Below are 23,298 nucleotides of genomic sequence, written 5' to 3'. Positions count from 1 at the left end.
TTGCAGGTTCCTTCTCGACAATGCAACAACAATAAGAAATAAGAAAATAAAAATATGAACATAAAGTAAATGGCTGAATAGAATAGAATAGACATTTTAGCATAGGTATACTACAGGAAGGCACAATTTATAGTACAATATTTACACAAGGAGGGATTGGAGGGCAAGTGTTTAAATTGTGCAGTATGAGCAAATTGAGTATGGTAGCAGTCGTTGTAATTTGTGTGTAGCATGAATGCATATACTCTATGTGTGTGTGCACCACACAGGTGGATTTGCGGAGCTCCTAGCTACTTGCATTCTACGCGTTGCGCGACACAGAGTCGTCGGGGTTCGACATTGAATTCTGAACCTCGGGCTCTCAGCAAGGTATGGATTTCTCAGTTCATCCAGTTTTTTTGGTTGGGGTATGTCCAGATTGTTATTGTGGGTACATCATCATCAACGCATTTCCTAATGAAGCCCGTGACTGACGATGTATATTCCTCAATGTTGATGGATGAATCCTGGGTTGAGGAATCTTTGAGCATATTCCAATCAGTATTTTCAAAAACAGTCCTGCAAGCATCGAGTCTGCCTCCTATGTCCAGCGCCTCACTATTCTCTGTATTGATGGCTGCCTCTTGAGTTGCTGCTTGTAGGCTTGGAGAAGGAACAGAGAGACGCTATCTGATTGGCCGAAGTGAGGGTGGGGGATGGCGTTTTACACATCACGGCTGTTTGCGTACACATGGTCCAGCACGTTGTTTCCATTCGTGTGGCAGTTTACATGTTGGTGATACTTTGGAATCATTTGTTTACAATTTGCTTGGTTAAAATCTCCCACGGCAATCAAGACTGCTTCCAGGTGAGACAATTCTTGCTGGTTAATGTGCTTATATAGTTCACTAGGTGCGGCCTTAATGTGTGCTTGTAGGGGTATGTACAAAGCTGTGATAATAGGAGGTCGAGATGTTTTCAACTTCGGTACACAAGGAATTGTTGACGAGGAAACATACACCTTCCACCATACCTTAATCAGAAGCCACCATACGCAAAATTACAAAGCACAGTCGAGTGAATTGTATGTAAGCCATGTGTCTGTAAAAACAAAGATACAGCATTCCCTGATGTCCTTCTGTAATTGAAGCCTTACTCGAGTTCACAAAGTTTATTATCCAGCAATTGGATATTAGTCATCAGGATACAAGGAATCATACCACAGGAGGTTGGTGGCACCTTAATTGGGGAGGATGGGCTCGTGGTAATGGCTGGAGCATTATGACTGGAATGGTGTCAAATACATCAAACACATGGTTTGATAACATTCCGTTTACTCCGTTCCATACATTGTTATGAGCCGTCCGCCCCGCGACAGCAGCCTCCACTGAATCATACCTGTAGGTCTATTCATGGGTGCCTGACTTTGTATCTGTCTGAGGGTCCTCCCCCTGAAAATGTAGCATTTTTAAAACCATTTCCTGTGATTCTATATTTTTTCACAACAGGGAATCAATGTTTACTTGAAAGAACACAAAAGATTTTATTAGGTTTTTGCCACAATACATTCAATTGAAGTGTAGACTAGATTTAGATTTTGCTACAATAAATTCAATTCAAATAGTAGACTAAACTAGTTTTTCTGACTTGACTACTAATCTACAGCCTTCCTCTAAGTCCCACCCACAGTGATTGACAGGTCTGAAACCCTAAATACTCTGTGACTCAAAAACAACCTGCCCCCTCCCCTGACAGTCCCACCCACAGTGATTGATTGAAAGTACAAACTGTTAAAGGGATAGTTCACCCAAATTACAAAATGACATTGCTTTCCTTACCCTAAGTGTCCACAGCAGCAGAGCCAATAAAATACATTCAGTGCAATCGGAAAGTATTCAGACCCCTTGAATTTTTCCACATTTTGTTACGTTACGGCCTTATTCTAAAATGTATTAAATCATCAATCTACATGCAAAACCCCATAATGACAAAGCAACAACTGTTTTAAATGTACAAATAAAAAACAGAAATTCCTTATTTACATAAGTATTGCTATGAGACTCAATCGCGCTCCGGTGCATCCTGTTTCCATTGATCATCCTTGAGATGTTTCTACAACTTGATTGGAGTCCACCTGTGGTAAATTCAATTGATTGGACATGATTTAGAAAGGCACACACACCTGTCTATATAAGGTCCGACAGTCGACCAAGCCATGATGATTGAAGAAATTGTCCAGCTCCGAGACAGGGGAAAGGGTACCAAAAAATGTCTGCAGCATTGAAGGTCCCGAAGAACAGTGGCCTCCATCATTTTTAAATGGAAGAACTTTGGAACTGCCAAGAATCTTCCTAGAGCTGGCCTCCCATCCAAACTGAGCAATCAGGCAAGGGCCTTATTCAGGGTGGTGACCAAGAACCAGATGATCACCCTGACAGAGCACCAGAATTCCTCTGTGCAGATGGGAGAACTTTCCAGAAGGACAACCGTCTCTGCAGCACTCCACCAATCAGGCCTTTACGGTAGAGTGACCAGACAGAAGACACACCTCAGTAAAAGGCACATGACAGCCTGCTTGGAGTTTACCAAAAGGCACCTACATTACTTTCAGACCATGAGCAACAAGATTCTCTGGTCTGATGAAAACAAGATTGGCCTCTTTGCCTGAATGCCAAGTGTCAAGTCTGGAGGAAACCTGGAACCATCCCTACAATGAAGCATGGCGGTGGCAGCATCATGCTGTGGGGATGTTTTTCAGAGGCAGACTAGACAGGATCGAGGGAAAGATGAATGGTGCAAAAGACAGAGAGATCCTTGATGAAAACCTGCTCCAGAGCGCTCAGACTGGGACAAAGGATCAACTTCCAACAGGAAAACGACCCTAAGCACACAGCCAAGACAACGCAGGAGTGGCTTTGGGACAAGTCTCTGAAAGTCCTTGAGTGGCCCAGCCAGAGCCCGGACTTGAACCCGAACGAACAACTCTGACCTGACAATAGCTGTATAGCAACGCTACCCATCCAACCTGACAGAGCTTGAGAGGATCTGCAGAGAAGAATGGGAGAAGCTCCGCCAAGCTTGTAGTGTCATACCCAAGAAGACTCGAGGCTGTGATCGCTGCTTCAACAAAGTACTGAGTAAAGGGTCTGAATACTTATGTAAATGCATTATTTCTGGGGGGGGTTTGTTTCATAAATGTGCAAAAAAAATCTAAAAACTGTTTTTGCTTTGTCATTATGGCGTATTGTGTGTATATTGATGAGGGGGAAAAAAACAATTTCATCCATTTTAGAATAAGGCTATAGTAACAAAATGTGGAAAAAGTCAAGGGGTCTGAATACTTCCCGAATGCACTGTCATTTGACGAACAAACATTATTGTGGCAATTCATATATTGCAGTAAAACTGTAAATATGATTTTAATCTCAAGAGGACACTGGTTAAATGTTTAAAAAAGGTTATCTTACTTAGAAAAATTGTCCTGATCATATAGGCCTAGACAATAGATGATATCCGAAACACTGAATTCATACATTTTTAGTCATTTTAATTGTAAAGTAATGTCTTTTTACTCAATACCACAATCTTGGAGGTAAAGTTGTTAAAGTATTAAAATTAGCTGTGTATTTCAAGGCATTCGCATGTACCAGAGGCCACAAAAATAGAGCTTGTTCTGCAATGTTTTCCCCCCGAACCTCTTAAGCCCAGAACTCCCTGTTTGGTTACTTTTGTTATTTGGCTGGCTACTCCATGTACTTACAGAAAACAGAACTGAGCCATGACCATTGATTTTCCAGGTTTTCCACCCAGATCTACAGTAGATAGTTAAACAAGGATCAATCTATGACAGTCTTAAGATTAATCATTGGGAGGAAATGGTAAAACCGGCCTTAGATCAGTGCTTAGAAGAAATGTCATCCTACATCTTGTGGCTATCCCTGGTGCCTCTTTTTTTAAAAGATGGTGAGAGAAAAGGGACGCACACAGGGTTGTATTCACTACCCAGCAAACAGGGGACGTCCTAAGGACATTCTGCAAAGTTCCCATTAGGTCCCTTTAAGGGTTTTGGCGAGACTTTATCCAACTCACGTTCTGGGAACGTTCCAGGAATATTAAAACATATCGTTAACCTCGGGACCAGAAGAGGATGTTCAGTATAGGTCCCGGTTTGGTCACAGTATAACAAGTTGTTATGATGTCCATTACATGCTGACCTCACCGCCCGCGTTGTGTGTGCCAAAAGTGGTCAGGATTTTGTGTCATGGTCATCTGGAGGTTTGTGTAGTTCCCGCATTTACCCAGGGACGTCCACAAGGACGATTTTAGGACGTTCTTGGGCATTGTATTATGGTCCCCTGGAGATTTTGTCTAGTTCCCGGTATGTTCCAGGGGCATCCCAGAGGATGTTATTAGGACAGTCTTGGAATGTGGTGTCATAGTCCCCTACAGATTGTCATCTCTGCATTCATCTCATATAAAATATTCATAGAGCAGTCTTTTCTATTCCCTGAAATCTTACCAAGGCTTAACTCGCAGACCGGCGAGGGGTTAATAGGGCCATTGAGAAAATCACTACCCATAGTTTCAATGGCCAAGACAAGACAAAAAAACTTAGCGGAAAAGCATCAAAGCGTAGGGAGACTGAGTCCTGTTTTAGGAGTGGGGCTATTGGTCATTGAAAAAGGGACTGGAGAAAATGCTGCCAGGCAAACGTTTGCATCATTTTCAAAAGCGCAACAACAAATCCTCCGGAAAGTAGAAGGAATGGAACTTTCACCGAGCGGTGTATAGTCTCTGTTCTATTGGTGTATAGCCTCTGTTCTATTGGTGTATAGTCTCTGTTCTATCAATAAGTGGTTCATAGACATTTTATGTGCGAGACCGCAACACATTGGTAGACAATTTGGCGTAACAGGGTCATAAAGCATCATATGACAAAGCACAACTACCAAAGCAAGAGGTAACTTATTTTGGGGTTTTGATTTCTAAGGGCAAGATACGCATTACCGGGGATCGGGTAGAAACAATGCATTCTTTGGCATGACCAAACACTCCTCGCACGCTCAGGAAAACCTCAGGAGTTTTCAATTTTGTAAGACATTTTATTTCGTCATTTTCTGAAATTGTTGAGACACTTACAAAGTTGACGAAAGGGGGGGGGGTCCCCCATGAGAGGATAGAGTGGAATCAAGAGTGTGAGGAAGCGTTTGTCGAGTTAAAGAAGCAATTGTGTCAAGTGCCAGCATTGGGATTGCCAAATCTAAAATGATCTGTTAAAAAATGTTGTTCGTGAACAGGAAAAACATTGTAGCGCGATGGTTACGCAAAAATGAAGAGGGCCAAGAGGAATGCTACTACCGTACCTTAGGGAGGTACAGGCGACAGAAACAGTGTTGCATAACACGGCTTCCATTACAATGGGTCAAAAAGTTGATTTGTATGTTACACACGCAGTAGCAACCATAGTGAACATCACATGAAAATATAAAATTTCAGGAGATTGGTGCTTTGAAACCTGCGTCGTTAATGCCGTTGCATGGGGAGGGTGAATCGCAGACATGTCACCCAGATCAGATTACTCCAAAACCTAGGTCTGATTTGCAAGAGACAGCATTGGAATCGGGAAAAATATTGTATACAGATGGCTCTAGATACATGAACACTGAAGGGAAGAGAGTAACATAACGGGGTACGCTGTGTGTGGTATGCATTTGGAGTAGTTCATGATTTCGGTACATTGTGGTCACAACGGGGCATGTTAAGCGACAGGAACACCATTAAAAATGGTCTGGAGGTATTATCAGAAGCATGTCAGTTACCCAGTAAATTAACAGTGGTGAAATGTGAAGCTCATACTAGTCGTACAGATAAAATCGGCATAAGGAATCGTAAAGCAGACAGAATGGCTAAGGCGGCTGCCTTGGTGAGAGAAAGTGTTAGAAAACCACATGTATATATTGCGAATTCCTTACGATGACAAATTGTCTAAATTTGCCACAGGAAAATGTATTTTGGGTTGAAGAATCAAGGCAAAATGCCAGGGGAATGGATTCTAAAGGTAAAACATTTTAATTATATGGCCAAACACTCCTTAGGATTTGTTTAAATCAGACATTTTATTTGGTTTCATTTTTAAATAAATTTACATTTGATGTCTTATTCTGGAATGGAATTCTAGAATGGACGAAAGAGTGGAGGGGTCACGAGGAATTGGTATAGGGCTTACCAAACCTAAAATTTACTTTTCATATTTTATGTGGTGTGGTGGTTATAGAGAATCATGGGGAAAAGGAGACCAGTGAATCGTTGGACTCGGTAGAGAGAAACATTTTAATGGTGTAGAAAGCTCTGTACACAAAAAAAATCCTAATGAGGAATGATCACCCTCATTAGAAATTGACGGAACAGGGGGATTTCATTATAAAATTCATGAGAAACACCATTCTCTATCCAAATTGTACCATTACTTTAGGAAATTATTATTATTTCCGATGGGGGTTATAAAGAGTTGTAAGTCTAAGTGGATTAGTTATTCGAATTGGTTCATTTTTGATTTAACATGTTTTTGTTTAATCACGTGTTTGAAAGGGGAAAATGACCAGTTCCCTGAGGTCCTGGTCTTTGGGTACTTATACAGTGGTACTGTGTTCCGGCTGCATATAGAAAGGCAAATAGGGATGACAGTTACTTCAAATGGATTGCGATATATGTATTGCTGATTTCATGTTGTGTTTTTGTTTTGATACAAATATCACCAGATTGGGATCCGGGAGTTGGAATACGCCCTGCTAACTATTTAGACTCTAGAATGCATTGAGATACTGATCTTTCTTTACCAGGCCAATCATGACAGGAAAACAGGGACAAGGGGGGGGGGGGGGGGGGGGGGGGGGGCTGTATTGAGAAGAGTTATGACCAGCAATAAAAGGTTGTTTATAAATGTATGTTCTAGCAGGGATGATCTGTGCTAAGTTGGTCAACTGGAATTTGAGCCCTAGACTCAAAGTCAGCACTGAGGTCAGTCAATCTAAATATGGGTTGGAGAATTGATCAAACGTTTCAGTTGTGATTGGGATACTTATCTCTGAGTGTCATCCTGAGGGGAGGTGGATTGTTTGGGGGGGAATCACTGGATGAAAGCTTGGGACAACCATGAAGGTTTTAACTGTTTTACCCTGCACTCAGAATTGTGACGTTACATCGCATCAATGAGTTGTGCTAAGCTATTAAACATGTACTTTGTGTTAGTATGTTTATAACTGTAAATAACTGAAAATGCATTAGGAGTATAGTGTGTTATGGGTTAGATTATGGAGGAGTATCATTCCCCGGAGACTGTATATTGTTACAGGAGACCTCTAATGGAAGAGGGAGAGCAGCTAACTGTACACAATATGGGGATTTAGTTGAACATTACACATACCTAGATCGTGGTAAGAGTAGAAGAGATTGTGGTGGCATTTCAGACTCTATGGTAAAGCTTTCAGGACACCTGTGACTCAGAGTTTTGTTAGTTTGGATATTATTCCCAACTCGTTCATTTTTCTCTAATTTCTAACAGCCGGTGAACATTTGACAGATTACATGCAGGAGGTGTTCTCACGGCAGGCGCAGTAGGGACAGTAACTGAAGGAGCAGTATTAGTAGCGAAGGATGCTATATTGATAGCATGGAATTGGGCTACTGCACAAATGACGGTATTGTGAGACTATTGTCATGGTCCATGTTGGAAGTAGCAATGGTTACTAAGTAGCAATGGTTACTTTAGTAGCATTGTTGGGATATCAGTTTATGACGACTCATGTCACATGGATTAGTAACTGGTAACTGGGGGGCCGATGGGAGGACACGGGATGTGGTTATTCAAATATCACAAATGATGTTGTCAGGAAATGACCCATGTGCTGCAGTGTGTATATCCTCAGGTGGAAGCAGAGGTATAACCAAGGGCACGGGCTGAATACTGGAGAATGAGTGTACATCAAGAGACACCAGGCGGGGGTGTTGGGACAGCGTTGGTTTGGGACCCACACTACTCCATACAGTACCTGCAGCGGTAAAGATCGTCATGTCTCTCCTTGGGGGGGTGCATAGTTCTCACGTGAAGTGAGTTCCAGCTGCATGATGGGTGGGTGAAAACACCATGACTGAGGAAGCGGAGCGAGAGAGAGATTCCACTGTAAGACATACAGATGTGTGGGGTCTGGGAGCTACTATAAACATCATAGTTGGGGTTAGCTGCTTTTTTGGTTAATGCATCATATGATAAAGGATAGAGGGGTCATTGTACTCTGAACAAAAATGTTGAAGGCATTGATGTGAAAGCAGATACAGTGCTGAGTGACCTCAAGATGATGTAATGTTGATTAGGGATACGTACTTGCATATCAGGTGACGTGCCTATCAGTTGAAATGGAGGAGATGGGGAACAAAGTGGAAATGACATGACTTGGGAACACCTCTCGGAACCTGGGGCCGAAAGGGGAAGACTGGGTGTAAGCATGAGGAAGCTTTTTTAGAGCTTTTTTTAGAGAATTTTTGTGGAACTCAGCAGGAAAGTATCCGGGAGGCATAGAGTCGGGTGAAGAGAGAGTGGGAATTGTCAGGGTCTCAGACTTTGGTTTTCATTTATATATAATTATGCATAGCTTATCACATTGTTTATACTGTTATGTTTTGTGTGTCTTTTTGTTGCTTTCCAAGTCTTGTGCTATTACTCTCTTAGGAACCAGAAGGGGGAAGTGGAGAAACCAAAGCCACTCCATCTGACATATAACAAGACAGCGTGATTCAGCTGGAATGGCATTTTGTTATGTGATGATAGATGGGAATTACAATTGTGTGATCATAGTACAGGTGAATGTTGTTCATTGTTTGTTCCATTTGTTAGATTGTGTAATTCATGTTTTATAATAATTTGTTTTTGTTTTTGTGTAAATTCATGTTTTATTATCATGGTTTATCCATTTATAAGTCATTTCGAAGTTTTTGTAAATTGAACATTAGGACGCTATTGTTCAAGAGGAAGGACTGTTGGAATCGGCTAAACGTTGAACATTGAGATATTAAATAAACGATAGAGAAGAAGCCTTGAATAGAAAGAGTGAAAGATACTGGGTTTTATGTCACAAGTTAATGGTTCTCTGTAGAAAGCCAGAAGGCTTTGGAATGTGTTGAGCGAACAAGAGGAGAGCAACTGTTGATATAGGGAAGACAGATGGATATCTGTGGATTAGGTGACGGAGGGATTGAGGTCAGGAGGTGAGGACAGATTCCCTTAAGGTAGTAATAAGGGTTTGGTATCCTGTTACCCTCTTTACCCTCTTTCTGTTGAACCATAAGATGTAAGGATTGGAGAGAAGGAGGAGTGTCTTAAGTGGGATGTATATAACTGTGATGAGAGAAATGTTTTGCTGTCTGAATACATCTGTACAGAACCTTTGGGAATAATTAAACTTGGTTAAAGCTTCTCTAGTGTCCGTGAGTCATTTACTCTGAAAAATAAGAACCTAACAATACGTAACAAACCCGTTCAAAGAAACGATCCCTCTATCTTTAAAAAGAAGGCTGTAGTATAAAGATGTTGAGATCCCTCACCATGAAGACTGCTATGGCCCCTCCAATGATGAATCCGGCGATGACGTCACACCAGTGGTTGCGGTACTCCACCACCCTGTTGATGCCCGTGAGAAACGCCAGACATATGAGACCCAGAGATAGGACAGGCTTGGCCAGCTTGGTCCCCTTGGCCTTCACTGTTAACGTGATGTACATCTGCAGCAGGGAGACACACATCAAATCCAACAACAGGTGTAGACGTTACAGAGAAATGCTTACTTATGAGCCCATTCCCAACAATGCAGTTAAAAAGTAAGACGAATATTTGCTAAATAAAAAAAGAAAATAGTAACACAATAAAAATTATAACGAGGCTATACACAAGGAGTACCAGTACTGAGTCAATGTGCAGGGGTACGAGGTAGTTGAGGTAATACAGTATGTACATGTGGGTAGGGGTAAAAGTAACTAGGCAATCAGAATACAGAATAAACAGAGTAGCAGCAGCGTGTGTGTGTGTGTGTGTGTGTGTGTGTGTGGTGTGTGGTGTGTGGTGTGTGTGTGTGTGTGTGTGTGTGTGTGTTTGTGTGTTGGAGTGTCAGAGTAGTATGTGTGAGTGTGCGGGTAGAGTCTAGTGAGTGTAGTGAGTGAGTCAATGTAAATTCCAAATGGCTTGGGTAGGCTGGAGTCTTTGAAAAATTTTAGGGCCTTCCTCTGACACCACCTGGTCGCCTGGTATAGAGGTCCTGGATGGCAGGGAGTTTGGCCCCAGTGATGTACTGGGTCGTATGCACTACACTCTGTAGCATCTTACGGTCGGATGCCGAGCAGTTGCCATACGAAGCAGCCATACGAAGCAGTGATGGAGCCAGTCAAAGTGCTTTCAATGGTGCAGCTGTAGAACATAGAGGATCTGAGGGCCCAGGACAAATCTTTTCAGCCTCCTGAGGGGGAAGAGGCGTTTTCATGCCCTCTTCACGACTGTGTTGGTGTGTTTGGACCATGATAGGTCCTTAATTGATGTGTACACCCGCTCCACTATTGCCCTGTTTATATGAATGGGGGGACCTGTTCGGGCTTCCGTTTCCTGTAGTCCACGATTAGCTCCTTTGTCTTGCCGAGGATGAGGGAGAGGTTGTTGTCTTGGCACCACACTGCCAGGTCTCTGACCTACTCCCTATAGTCTCATCGTCATTGGTGATCAGGCCTACCACCGGCGCATCGTTGGCAGACTTTAAAGTATGCTGTTGGGGTCGTGCGCGGCCACGCAGTCGTGTGTGACCAAGGCGTACAGGAGGGGACTCAGCACGCACCCCTGAGGGGCCCACACCTTGAGGGTCAGCATGGTGGATGTGTTGTTGCCTAAACTCACCACCTGGTGGCGGTCCATCAGGAAATCCAGGATCCATTTGCAGAGGGAGGTGTTCAATCCCAGGGTCCTTAGCTTAGTGATGAGCTTGTAGGGCACTGAACGCTGGGCTGTAGTCAATGAACAGCACTCTCACATAGGTGTTCCTTTTGTCCAGGTGGGAAAGGTCAGTGTGGAATGAAATAGAGATTGCATCATCTGTGGATCTGCTGGGGCAGTATGCGAACTGGAGTGGGTCCAGGGTGTCTGGGATTATGGTGTTGATGTGAGCCATGACCAGCTATTCAAAGCATTTCATGGCTACAGAGGCGGTAGTCATTTAGACATGTTACTTTGCCGTTCTTAGGCACAGGGCCTATGGTGGTTTGCTTGAAACATGTAGATATTACAGACGTGCCAGAGAGAGGTTGAAAATGTCAGTGAGGACACTTGCCAACTGGTAAGCACAAGCTCTATGTACACGTCCTGGTAATTCTTCTGAATGTTAACCTGTTTAAATATCTTACTCACCACAGAGAGCGTGATTTGAGTGTTTGCTTGTCAGCAGGAATCAGGAGGATATATTTATGGTCCAATTTGCCAAAAGGAGGGCCGGGGAGCTTGGTATGTGTCTCTGTGTGTGGAGTAAAGGTGATCTAGAGTTTGTATGCTGGTAGAAATTATGTCAAACGGACTTCAGTTTTCCTGCATTAAAATCACCGGCCACTAGGATGCATGAGCATTTTCGGTTTTGCTTATTACGCTATACAGCTCGGTGAGTGCGGCCTTAGTGCCAGCATCGGTTTGTGATGATAAATAGACAGCTACGGAAAATACAGTTGAAAACTATCTTGGTGAATAGTGTGGTCTTACAGTCCTCAAAGTCAACACTGAACCTCGAAGCCAGTTCCACAGACCTCGTAGGGCAAGCTTTGAATAACCCTGGTATAGAGCTTATAATGAGGTGTTCTACACTCTTAGAAAAAAAGCTGCTATCTAGAACCTAAACGGGTTCTCCGACAGGAAAACCCTTTGAAGAATGCTTTTTGGTTCCAGGTAGAACCCTTTTATGTTCCATGTAAAACCTTTTCCCCACAGGCTTCTACCTGGAACCAAAAAGGGTTTTCCTATGGGGACAGCCAAAGAACCCTTTTGGAACCTTGAGACTTCCTTAATATCAGAGATCGTTCACCAGCTGTTGTTAATAAAGAGACACACATCACCCCCCTGATCTTATCGGAATCTGCCATTCTGTCCTGCCGATGCATAGAAAAACTAGCTAGATGTATATTATCCATGTCCTTGTTCAGCCATGAGGGGGAAGAGGCACAACCCCTTGGGTTGTGCCGTGGCGGAGGTCTTTGTGGGCTATACTCAGCCTTGTCTCAGGATGGTAAGTTGGTGGTTGAAGATATCCCTCTAGTGTTGTGGGGGCTGTGCTTTGGCAAAGTGGGTGGGGTTATATCCTTCCTGTTTGGCCCTGTCCGGGGGTGTCCTCGGATGGGGCCACAGTGTCTCCTGACCCCTCCTGTCTCAGCCTCCAGTATTTATGCTGCAGTAGTTTATGTGTCGGGGGGCTAGGGTCAGTTTGTTATATCTGGAGTACTTCTCCTGTCCTATTCGGTGTCCTGTGTGAATCTAAGTGTGCGTTCTCTAATTCTCTCCTTCTCTCTTTCTCTCTCTCGGAGGACCTGAGCCCTAGGACCATGCCCCAGGACTACCTGACATGATGACTCCTTGCTGTCCCCAGTCCACCTGGCTGTGCTGCTGCTCCAGTTTCAACTGACCTGAGCCATAGGACCATGCCCCAGGAATACCTGACATGATGACTCCTTGCTGTCCCCAGTCCACCTGACTGTGCTGCTGCTCCAGTTTCAACTATTCTGCCTTATTATAATTCGACCATGCTGGTCATTTATGAACATTTGAACATCTTGACCATGTTTTGTTATAATCTCCACCCGGCACAGCCAGAAGAGGACTGGCCACCCCACATAGCCTGGTTCCTCTCTAGGTTTCTTCCTAGGTTTTGGCCTTTCTAGGGAGTTTTTCCTAGCCACCGTGCTTCTACACCTACATTGCTTGCTGTTTGGGGTTTTAGGCTGGGTTTCTGTACAGCACTTTGAGATATCAGCTGATGTACGAAGGGCTATATAAATACATTTGATTTGATTTGATTTGATTTGATTTGATTTGACTCCGAGAAGCATAGTCTCCGTACTCAGCACATCAGATTGGAAGGTTGGGTGTTCGATTTCCAGTCATTTCATATGAAAGACAAAACATTTGGGACCTGGTGTCTCTGCTGTCTATGGGGCTGTGCTTGTATGTCAAGCTGCCTCACACTATAGAAACAGAAGATAGAATAGCCCATAGGGAAGGAGTCTGACTCAGGCAAGGCTTACTTTTCCTACTGCTGCAGGGTCAATTGCAATGAACACTGTTAAGAGTTCTAAGTTCTATGTCTCTGTAGTTAATTTGCTGAATGAAAAGTAATGTTGAATCTGCCACCAAAGGTTAATTATACTGAACAAAAATATAAACACAACATGCAACAATTTCAAAGATTTAGTTACAGTTCATAGAAGGAAATCAGTCAATTGAAATACATTCGTTAGGCCCTACTTTATGGATTTCACATGACTTGGCAGGGGCAGCCATGGGCGGGCCTGGGAGGGCACAGGCCCACCCACTGTGGGGCAGGGCCCAGCCAAACAGAATGAGTTTTTCCCCACAAAAAGATTTTATTACAGACAGAAATACTCTTCAGAACTGCCCCCTCAGATGATCCAGCAGGTGAAGAAGCCGGATGTGGAGGTCCTGGGCTAGCGTGGTTACTTTCCTGCAGTCAGCATGCCAATTGCACACTCCCTCAACTTGAGACATCTGTGGCATTGTGTTGTGTGACAAAACTACACATTTTAGAATGGCCTGCTATTGTTCCCAGCACAAGGTGCAGCTCTGTAATGATCATGCTGATTCTTGATATGCCACGCCTGTCAGGTTGATAGATTATCTTGGAGAAGGAGAAATGCTCACTACAGTATTAACCAGAAAGCAATTTGAATAACTAGCCCTGCATTGACTCCAAATGCACCCCTCCTCTGGCAACAATAAATAATTCAAACAAAACATTAGACATGATTGCGCAAATATAAATACTGTCTTCTAAACATTCTTAATGCTGGATGAGTGTTAATGATAAGCATGTCACCAAACTGCTGTGTCTAGCCTCTACCCTCAGGCTTCACATACAATCAGTCACTTTGAGAAAAACAGAGACATCCAATCTTAGAGGGCGGGCCACTTGAGCTGAAATTGGAAAGGAGGGAGAACAGAATAGGATGGGGGAAGTGATTTTGGAGCACCCTTTTCCCTGCACCGTCTTCAGAGAGGAAATTCTTCAATAAGAACTAATTTGATCAAGGTGCTCAATGGCATAGACACCACCAACAACAGCAGCAACCCTCCAAAATATCAACGGAGCAGCATTCTGAGCAGAGAAAAGCATTCTGCTCAGTCTAGATCCAACTGTTTCATTCAATAGCACAGCAGCAGCACAATATAGTCTCGGAGTGAAAAGCCATGGGCCTACTTTTCTGAAAACCTGGATGCAATTTGGTTCTACATCTGAACTAAACAGATGGTTACCACAAGGACATTGTAAAAAATGTCTGTTGTACACATTTAACATAATTTGGCTGTTCAAAGAAGTAAAGCCGAAAACCTTACAATGAAACTAAGCTCAGTCTCATAAAAATGAATGGGCAATCATTAACATTCTGAAATAAGCAGAAATTCCGTTTTGGATTTGATAGCAACAACCTCGCTTGAGCAGATCGGGGAAGATTCTCTATCAACATCAAATTTCTGAAGTAGGACCACCAATAGAAATGAACTATGGATAATAGGCCTTTTAAACAAAGTGGTATAGATCATCTTCAAACTGTCCTTAGAAGTACATTTGGCGTAGTCGGCAGGATCAGATATGCATAGTTAGCATGAGATCCCCCACTTCACCGTATGTACTGTATAATAGATAACTGTGGTAATATCATCCTGCATCCCTAATAGTCCACCAACAAACAAACAAATACGTAATAGTAATAAATAATACATAATAGTAACTTCTACAAATAGTGTACTACACTTACCGCTGTGTAGAGCGCGGCGTAGACACTGAGTGCCGCCTCTTTGGAGGGGAAGGATTTGCGGGCGCGCATGATGTCGTCCTCGTTTCCCGTGCACACCCCCTTTTGGTTGACGAAGCGGGCGGTCTCCATGCAGCCCAGGGCCGTGTAGTTGGGCTTACACACCGTCAGGAAGTGGGGGGACAGGTTTCCTGTTACAACCTGGCCTGCGTTTACAAAGATGTCTGTGGAGAACAGTCCGAACGCATACACACCTGGAGAGAGATGGAAATCAGAGAGAGAGAGAGAGAGAGAGAGAGAGAGAGAGAGAGAGAGAAAGAGAGAGAGAGAAAAATCAACAAAGGTTAGAGGTGAGGAAGTGAAGAGACAGGATGGTCTCCAACCACTGTGTTAAATTAGTCATAGACTAATGATGAGTATGTGATTATCTTTGTCTAGATGAGAATCCTTCACCTTGAATGTCTTCCTTCAGCTTGAAATCCTCCAGAAAATGAAAAATTGTTATAGGCTTGACTGCAGTGTCTGATTAGACCAGGGATGGGCAACTTGTGGCAGAATAGTTTTTTGGGGGGGAACTGATGCCGCATTCACGTGCTAGTCAGAACTAGGAAACTCTGAAATGTCTAACTTGTAGTTAATTACGTGTCGTGTTCAACAAATGACCAAATCAGACATTTCAGAGTTTCCTAGTTCCGACTAGCATGTGAATGCGGCATCAGTGGAGGTCTCAACTTACTGTTGAGAGTTAGAACAGTAGAATACACAAAGTGCAATTTAGAAGTTTGGTTGTGTATCAGCTGTTTTTCTATTGTCATGTCAGTCACTGGCAGTCACTCACTTAGCCCATGCCAGCCAAAGTGTTGGATTGGTAAATTAATCTACCCAGCTATCTAAACTTGTAGTAATCATAGTACATTTTTTAAGTCACTCTCACTCAGATATCATTTTAAAAATGGCAAGCATTTCTCTCCACCCTATGGCAAAATGTGTAGAAATACAGGACATTGGCTGTGAAACTGCACATTTGACAGAATGGTTACAATTGCAGCAAACTTTCTTTAAAACTACAACATTTTCTCTATACGTAGAATCACAGGTAATTAGCTGTAAACTGCACATTTCTCTCTCCACCAACATAGTTTATGTCCCAGGGACTGTTTGTATGTCAATGCAACAGGTCAAACTGACAATAATTATAAGAGAGGGGCTCTGGGATTGTTAACTTCAGTAGGTACCTATTCACCTTATCGGGGACACTGCATAATCTAATGTGTCTGAATTCCATATACAACTGTTTATGAATGATTACATATCTCTCCCTTTGAAAGGCTTCCTAAGGCAAGTGCCTTGGGAGAGCAGTTAAAGGTGCCCGGATCATTAACAAGTTTATAATTGATCAATAGTCCTATGTGTGCTTCAGGCCACGTGAATGTCAGGGAGAGAGCGCTGCCCCTGAATGTGGGACACCTGTCTCTAGTCTGTTTTTACCATTACCTCATGAGATACAATTATTTTTACTTTATGGAGTTATCAAGAGCTGTAATTTGATTTGTTATTTTTTATTTATTAGGCAGTGTTGGTTTTTGGGGACGCATGAGTCACGCTGTGAGTCACGATGTGAGAGTCATGTATCCAAAGGGGTATTACCGGTCCCCTATGGTACATATGCAAATTAGGTTCTCTGGGCCTTTGGTAAATATGCAAATAGCTTTTCTTCACTTGCCTGCCAGTAAAAGGAAAAATATGTTGGTAATGGTTGAATTACTCCAAATGGGTTGAAGTTTACTTTGTTTTTTTCTTGCTTCAATAACAACTTTAACCAGATTGGGTCTGCTGGATGGTCAGGATGTCTTTCTAAGGATTAGCCCTCTAACTCTCTGACCCTGTAACTCTGCAGTGAGATCGCCAAGGTGATCGGTGAATACAAGCCACTTTTGAATATTTTTTTTTTTTTTGAGCTGTGTGTTATTCTCTTTGACTTTTGTTTTAGAAATATGTATTAACAATATTGGTAGTAGTATTAATTTGTCATACAGTAAATAATTTGCCTTGATGACAAGAGGACCAGAGTGTCCAGAGAGGCAACTGACCACCTGGCAGCATTCCGGTATGTGTGGGACCTTGTCCAGCAAACTGTGAAGGTTCATACCCAGCGACTGCGTCACAGTGAATGAGCAGCTTTCCTCCAGACGTGACGCTTCACATTCCATCCAAAGGGTTCAATCTTGGCTTCATCAGACCAGAGAATCTTTGTTTCTCATGGTCTGAGAGTCCTTTAGGTGCCTTTTGGCAAACCCCAAGCGGGCTGTCATGTGCCTTTTACTGAGGAGTGGCTTCCGTCTGGCAGGTCTACCTTAAGGCCTGATTGGTGGAGTGCTGCAGAGATGGTTATTCTTCTGGACGGTTCTCCCATCTCCACAGAAGAACTGAGGCAATGGAAAGATGTGGGGTGATGCAAGAGAGCCATGCCACCACCACTCAGAGCAGCCAGGTCCAGAAGAGGAAGAGGTGCCAGCTCTGCCCAAGCGCAAAGGATGGAAAAGTCAGCTGCTGGTGTTCTCAGTGCAACACACTTGTCTGCAAAGAGCAGTCACTTTGTTCCTTTTAGTGTTCATGTTTTCTGAATTCACAATTGTTAGTGTTGTCGTTGAAATTGATGATGAACTTCGGATTTTCAAATAAATGTTTTGAAATATTATAAACAGTCTTAAAGGTGGTTTTATTTTGTTCTTCACACTAAAAGGTTGAATGTGAAACTTTGATTGTAAGATTGATTGTAATAAAAAATATGCTAAGATTTTCAATAGCTGTAATGAATTTTCATAATATGTTATCATTGAAATGTGCATCAAACTGAGCGGCTAAAAGCATTTCAAACAAAATAATTATTGAAAGGTCCAAATCATCACTCAAAATAATTATGTTCCACAAAATGGATAATATTTTAGACACATATTAATAAAACACAGATATTACATTATCGGGTCATTTTGACCCGGCATATGCATTCTTGGGGCGCCATGTTTACTATGCATCCTAGGGTTAAAGTAGAAATAGAATGAAACAAACAGGCATTCTATGTTTGCTCTATTATAGTGGCCACTATAGGAGACATTGATCAAGTGCAAAAATAACCCCCCTCACTCACACAAAAGTGTTACTGTCAAGTTCAACACAAAAAAAAAGCTATATCCTTGAGCTACACTGCACATTATTACATTGTACACTTTCTGCCTGTGGACATCTGTTCTACAATGTGTCAGCAGAGCATGATACCCTTGGTTGGTATAATCTCTTTCAGGCAGAGAGTACACCCGGCATACCCCTTTTATCCACTGTATTGAGAGGGTTAGTGTATGGCATTTCTTTCACCTCTATTAGCATCTAGCATAATAAACCAGGCCCAACTCCAGCTACACATTTTCACCTAATTCTCTCATTCTGAAAATGAACCGCATTCTGTAGAGGGAAAACATTAGTTCACAGATAGTAGTTAGTTTGTTAGCTAGTTAGCTAGTTAACATTTCACACAGCAACTAAAGCAACAAACGCGTTATAACTTGAGGAACGGCAAGGAGTCGTATACCAGTTAATACTGTAGCGAATTGGTTAAGTTACTAACGTTAGCTCATCTGATGTTGTAACGTTAGCTAGCTAATGTTAGCTGTCTGACTTTATTAGCCAGAAAAGTTTCACACATTAAACTCAATTATTAGATCAGCTAAGTAGGCTAATGTTGCTCAACATTTCTCTGGCTAGCTAAAAGGCTTCTCATCTACCTCTTCGTTAGAGTTCAGGGGACACACTGCTGTAACTGTCTTTGCACTATCTGCTGTCTTTCTAGAGCGCACGCTGATTCTGTAACTAGCAAATTGGTTGTCTCTTCGCTTCAGTCGCGTGCGGCATTCTGTTGTTATGTGAACGACTGGCTGAGCCTTGGATACAGCAGGTATTTCTCCAAACGCACATCACTCGTTTGCTTACAGCCAGTAATGATCCAAAGCCTCTCCCCCCTAAACTTTTCTCATCGGATCTGCACGATTCACGTAGGTCACCTATTTTGGATTCAAAACAACTAATTTCACCGAAAGGTGACTTGTTCGCATCCGCATCCCTGCAATAACATCTGCTAAATATGTGTATGTGACCAATAACACTTGATTTGATTTGATTACACTAGCATTGGGCTTCTTGTCCTATAAGCTGTCACTGGCCAAAACACAGTCTCACAGTCTGTACAAAAAAAATAGCACAGACTATATTACAGATATTCAAACAGCTTTTAACCAATCAATTCCGCTCCACTTCATTTCTTTAGGGCTTTTGGAAATGTTATTTTCTTACAGCAAGGGTAAACACCACAGAGCATGGCTTCAAGCAAGCACAGGCAATGACAAACACTCCATTCACCATCTTGACTGCAGCCAGACCTAGGCATATGTGGGTAGGTTTAACTTTGTTGACACTACTGATAGCTTAGAAAATGTTGCTACATTGTACTTTACTAGCTGCATTAAATATAGGTAAACATCACTCATCATCACTCATCATTTTGAGTCAGACATTTCCTGTACACCACTTACTGTATACCAACAATCTTTGTCTTATTTTGAGTGCAGACCTTTGACATCACATTGCAACGAAGGTCCTTGCTACCACATCATGAATTTGGGCAGCCATTCTGCATGGGGACAGTAAGCATTCGGCAAGTGGTATGGAGGTAGGTTACTGCCAAAACACGTACCCAGGAAGCGGAAGGTCCTGCGCACCAGAGGATTGAGGTAACAGCAGTCTCCCATGACGATGATCTTCTCTCTGTTGTCCAGGTCCTCTGACATATACTGAAGCAGAAACAACACCGACTCTATGGCTGTGATCTAAAATACAGAGGGAGAGAGAGAGACTTTAATCACTGATAACAGGATCTGAATATTGTGAATTCTTTGGGCAAAGAATGCACACCATGGTCCCCGTTAAACCATCTTCCCTGTAGCAATGCCTTCGTGCCACATCAACCAAATGTCCTATTGAGGGCATGCATTAACATCTATTTTGTTTTCTCTCTGCAACCACGCATAGAGTACAACACTTAGACCTAAGACGGAAGAATACTGCACCAATGAACAATGAAATTGATTTGGGCTGAGATTCGGTTCAGCTGTAATGCCAGTGTTCAACTACAGCTGTTGGACTTGACTGGGCCATTTAGCCCAATTGCCAAAGTTCAATGGGGTGATAAGCACCTTTAGGTAAAGACACTGCAGACACCCAGTATAATGTCTGCAATAATTTCCCGGAAACAAACATAGGCGTTTTGTGGTGGTAGAGTGTTAATCATTAGTATGTGACAAGATAGGTTGACGATCATGACACATTCGTGACACAGGGCATCAGGTTTAGTCTGCAGGTTTACCTATTCCAACACCTAGACCAGCGCATCAGGTATGCTGTGTTTAATCCACTTCAGTGAGTTGAATCCATTTCAGTGAGATTATATTATACTGTTTCCCTGGTGTCCCTAGACTCTAGCTGCAGTCAGAACCCCACCTGTTTTGAGCCCCACATTATTTTGGAAAAAAAGTGTTGGCATTAATATGTGTTATATATCAGTTTGCAAACAATGTAAAAATAATAATAATAATAATCTTTGAGTTAATAAAGAATGGTCTCTTTATTGCTTTCTTGAGTAAGACAGCTCCAAAATGTAGGCGTTTCAGCCTAGCTCAGTGTTTCCTGTTGTGGTGGGGCAGCCAGCAGAAAATACGGAGCGTAGGGATTGGTAATGTTCTCTAGTTGCGCCATGATTGGCTCAGTGTTCTGTCACTCATGGGGACACAGTGAAAATTCAAGCCCCTTGGGTGCTGCCATATAGTTGCATTAGAAGTGCCCATCCAAGAAGACTCAAGGTCATTGGCCACAGATAAAATGACGTCAAATCACGTTATATCTATAGTAGCTTTGATTGGACTGATCAACATCATACTTTCAAAATCTTAGATAGCAGTCATCATCATGAATCAAGTTGACATTCTACTGTCAAATCATTTTTAATTCTTGTCATATGAAGAGAAATTATAAAGAGAAATTATAGACAAAATGTATCGGTGCTCATCGACCATTGCATATAAACATTACAAGTTGGAAATCGTAAACTTAACAATGAGTGGTTTGGAAGGAATCAGTGGCTAACTGCAAGCATTGCAAAGCAATCACTAGCCTGCTATTCAGTGGAGTGGGTGTGTGGTCCTAATTCTGGGTCTAAGTGTCTCTATTCCAAGCTTAAAATGATAAACATTCAACATTGGCCATGCTGTCAATCCAGCATGATTTCTGCCACGCTCAAAACAACTGTTAACACAGACCTGGGAAATCTGACTTCAATGAGTTCAACACAACTGGGAACTCTGGGGAAAAAACGAGCTCCGACTGGGAAAATACGTTTTGAACGGTCAGCCAACTCGGAATTGTAAGTCGGAAACTCGGGCCTCTTTCTAGAGCTACGACCTGAAGATCACTGACGTCATCATGATTCGACCTTGTTTACAAATTCCCAGTTGTCTTGAAAGCACCATAAATCCAGAGAATGCCATACTTTGATGACAAAGTTTAATGACAAAATTTGCCCACAAAGGACTGGCGCACCACCTTCCTGTGCAAGTGAGCACAGCACAACAAGGTGAGTCCATAAACGTCTTGTACGCTGCTGCATAAATTATGTAATATGGCAGGGAGATATGTATACTGTAGGTAAGAAAGTAATACTAAGTGTATGTTGTGTAGTAAGCTGTTAGTAGCCCATGTGCCTCACCCTAATAATTTGGTATATTTTCCCCTCTTAAATTCACCTACTGTTCTGACTTTGTGGTGCACAGGTATCACATTGGTGGTGCACATGTAGCCAATAACCTGTTTTAGAGAAATGTAATCATCAAATATTGTAAGAGCTTTCATTGCCTGCTTATATGCCCCCTTTCTTTTACCTACTGTTCCGACTTGGTGTACAGGGAGAACACTGAAAGAATGGCCCATGTTCTGAATTCTGTCACTGTACATTTAAAAAATGCTGAACCAATAGTTAAATTGACTACGTCTGTCCTAGCTCGCTCATTAATGTCTTAATCGAAATTACGGATTGCCTCTTATCTGCTTGTTGTCCCCTTATGCCATAGTTTGTACATCTCAATTGTCAGTATTAACCACATTTGTTTAAGAAAGTGAGCCATATCAGCTATGTTTTTTTAAAGGCATTAAATGAGGCTGAATGAACTGTTTCGCTGCCAGACAAGGCTCTGCTGATAGCCAGGTGTAGCAGTGGTAAGGTGTTGGGACTGCTGTTGGGACGCTGCTGTTGGGACAGCCATAACAGTTTGTGGGCACCATTTGTCACCGTTATAGTGCAATTAATGTATTGTTTAGTGTTGTGTTGTATAGTGTAGTGGCTTTGCTGGCATGCATCACATATTTTTTTGTTTTGTTTGCCACTGTTTGTGAGTGTGGTCCAATCAAGAACATAATCATGATGGAATCACACCAGAAAAGTATGCCAACTGGGCTTATCCCTTGTAAGTACTTTGATTTTCAGCACTACGTAAGCTGTAAACATACATTTCACAAGTCATAATGGTACAGTTATGAAGCACTCAAACATTTGACATAAGTTGCATGGACTCATTCTGTGTGCAAGAATAGTGTTTAACATGATTTTTGAATGACTACATAATCTCTGTACCCCACACATTGTAAGGTTCCTCAGTCGAGCAGTGAATTTCAAACACAGATTCAACCACCAGAGAGGTTTTCCTCTCTTTTGCCTCACAAAGAAGGGCACCTATTTGTAAAGAAAAAAGAAAGCAAACATTGAATATACCTTTGAGCATGAAGTTATTAATTACACTTTGGATGGTGTATCAATACCCGTGGTGGAAAAAGTACTCAATTCTCATACTTCGTAAAAGTAAAGATACCTTAATAGAAAATGACTCAATTAAAAGTGAATGTCGCCTACTTGAGTAGAAGTACATTTTTTACATTTTAAATATACTTAAGTATCAAAAGTAAATGTAGTTGCTAAAATATATTTAAGTAAAGGGATGTTCTCTTGATAAGTGTGCTGTCACGACTTCCGCCGAAGTCGGGTTCTCTCCTTGTTCGGGCGGCGCTTGGCGGTCGTCGCCAGTCTTCTAGCCATCATCGATCCACTTTTCATTTTCCATGTGTTTTGTCTTATATTTATTCCATGTATTTAACCCTCTGTCCCCCCCC

The 23,298-nt window shown here is 42.3% G+C and overlaps 1 protein-coding gene across 1 annotated transcript in view; it reads right to left on the bottom strand.

Moving 5' to 3' along the window:
* The window catches only part of LOC139386898 (phospholipid phosphatase-related protein type 5-like), a 70,482-nt gene that overhangs the window by 19,514 nt on the left and 27,670 nt on the right, over positions 1–23,298 (bottom strand). The window contains exons 2-4 of the mRNA XM_071132770.1: positions 19,781–19,913; positions 15,040–15,290; positions 9,577–9,753 (exon numbers count right to left, since the gene is read on the bottom strand). Coding sequence (XP_070988871.1) covers positions 9,577–9,753; positions 15,040–15,290; positions 19,781–19,913 — 561 coding nt within the window. The remainder of the gene's footprint in view (positions 1–9,576; positions 9,754–15,039; positions 15,291–19,780; positions 19,914–23,298) is intronic.

This window comes from Oncorhynchus clarkii, chromosome 28 (assembly GCF_045791955.1).
Source record: "Oncorhynchus clarkii lewisi isolate Uvic-CL-2024 chromosome 28, UVic_Ocla_1.0, whole genome shotgun sequence".
Classification (NCBI taxonomy): domain Eukaryota; kingdom Metazoa; phylum Chordata; class Actinopteri; order Salmoniformes; family Salmonidae; genus Oncorhynchus; species Oncorhynchus clarkii.
The sequence above is the reverse complement of the archived record's forward strand: the minus strand, read 5'-3'. Positions and strand labels throughout refer to the sequence as shown.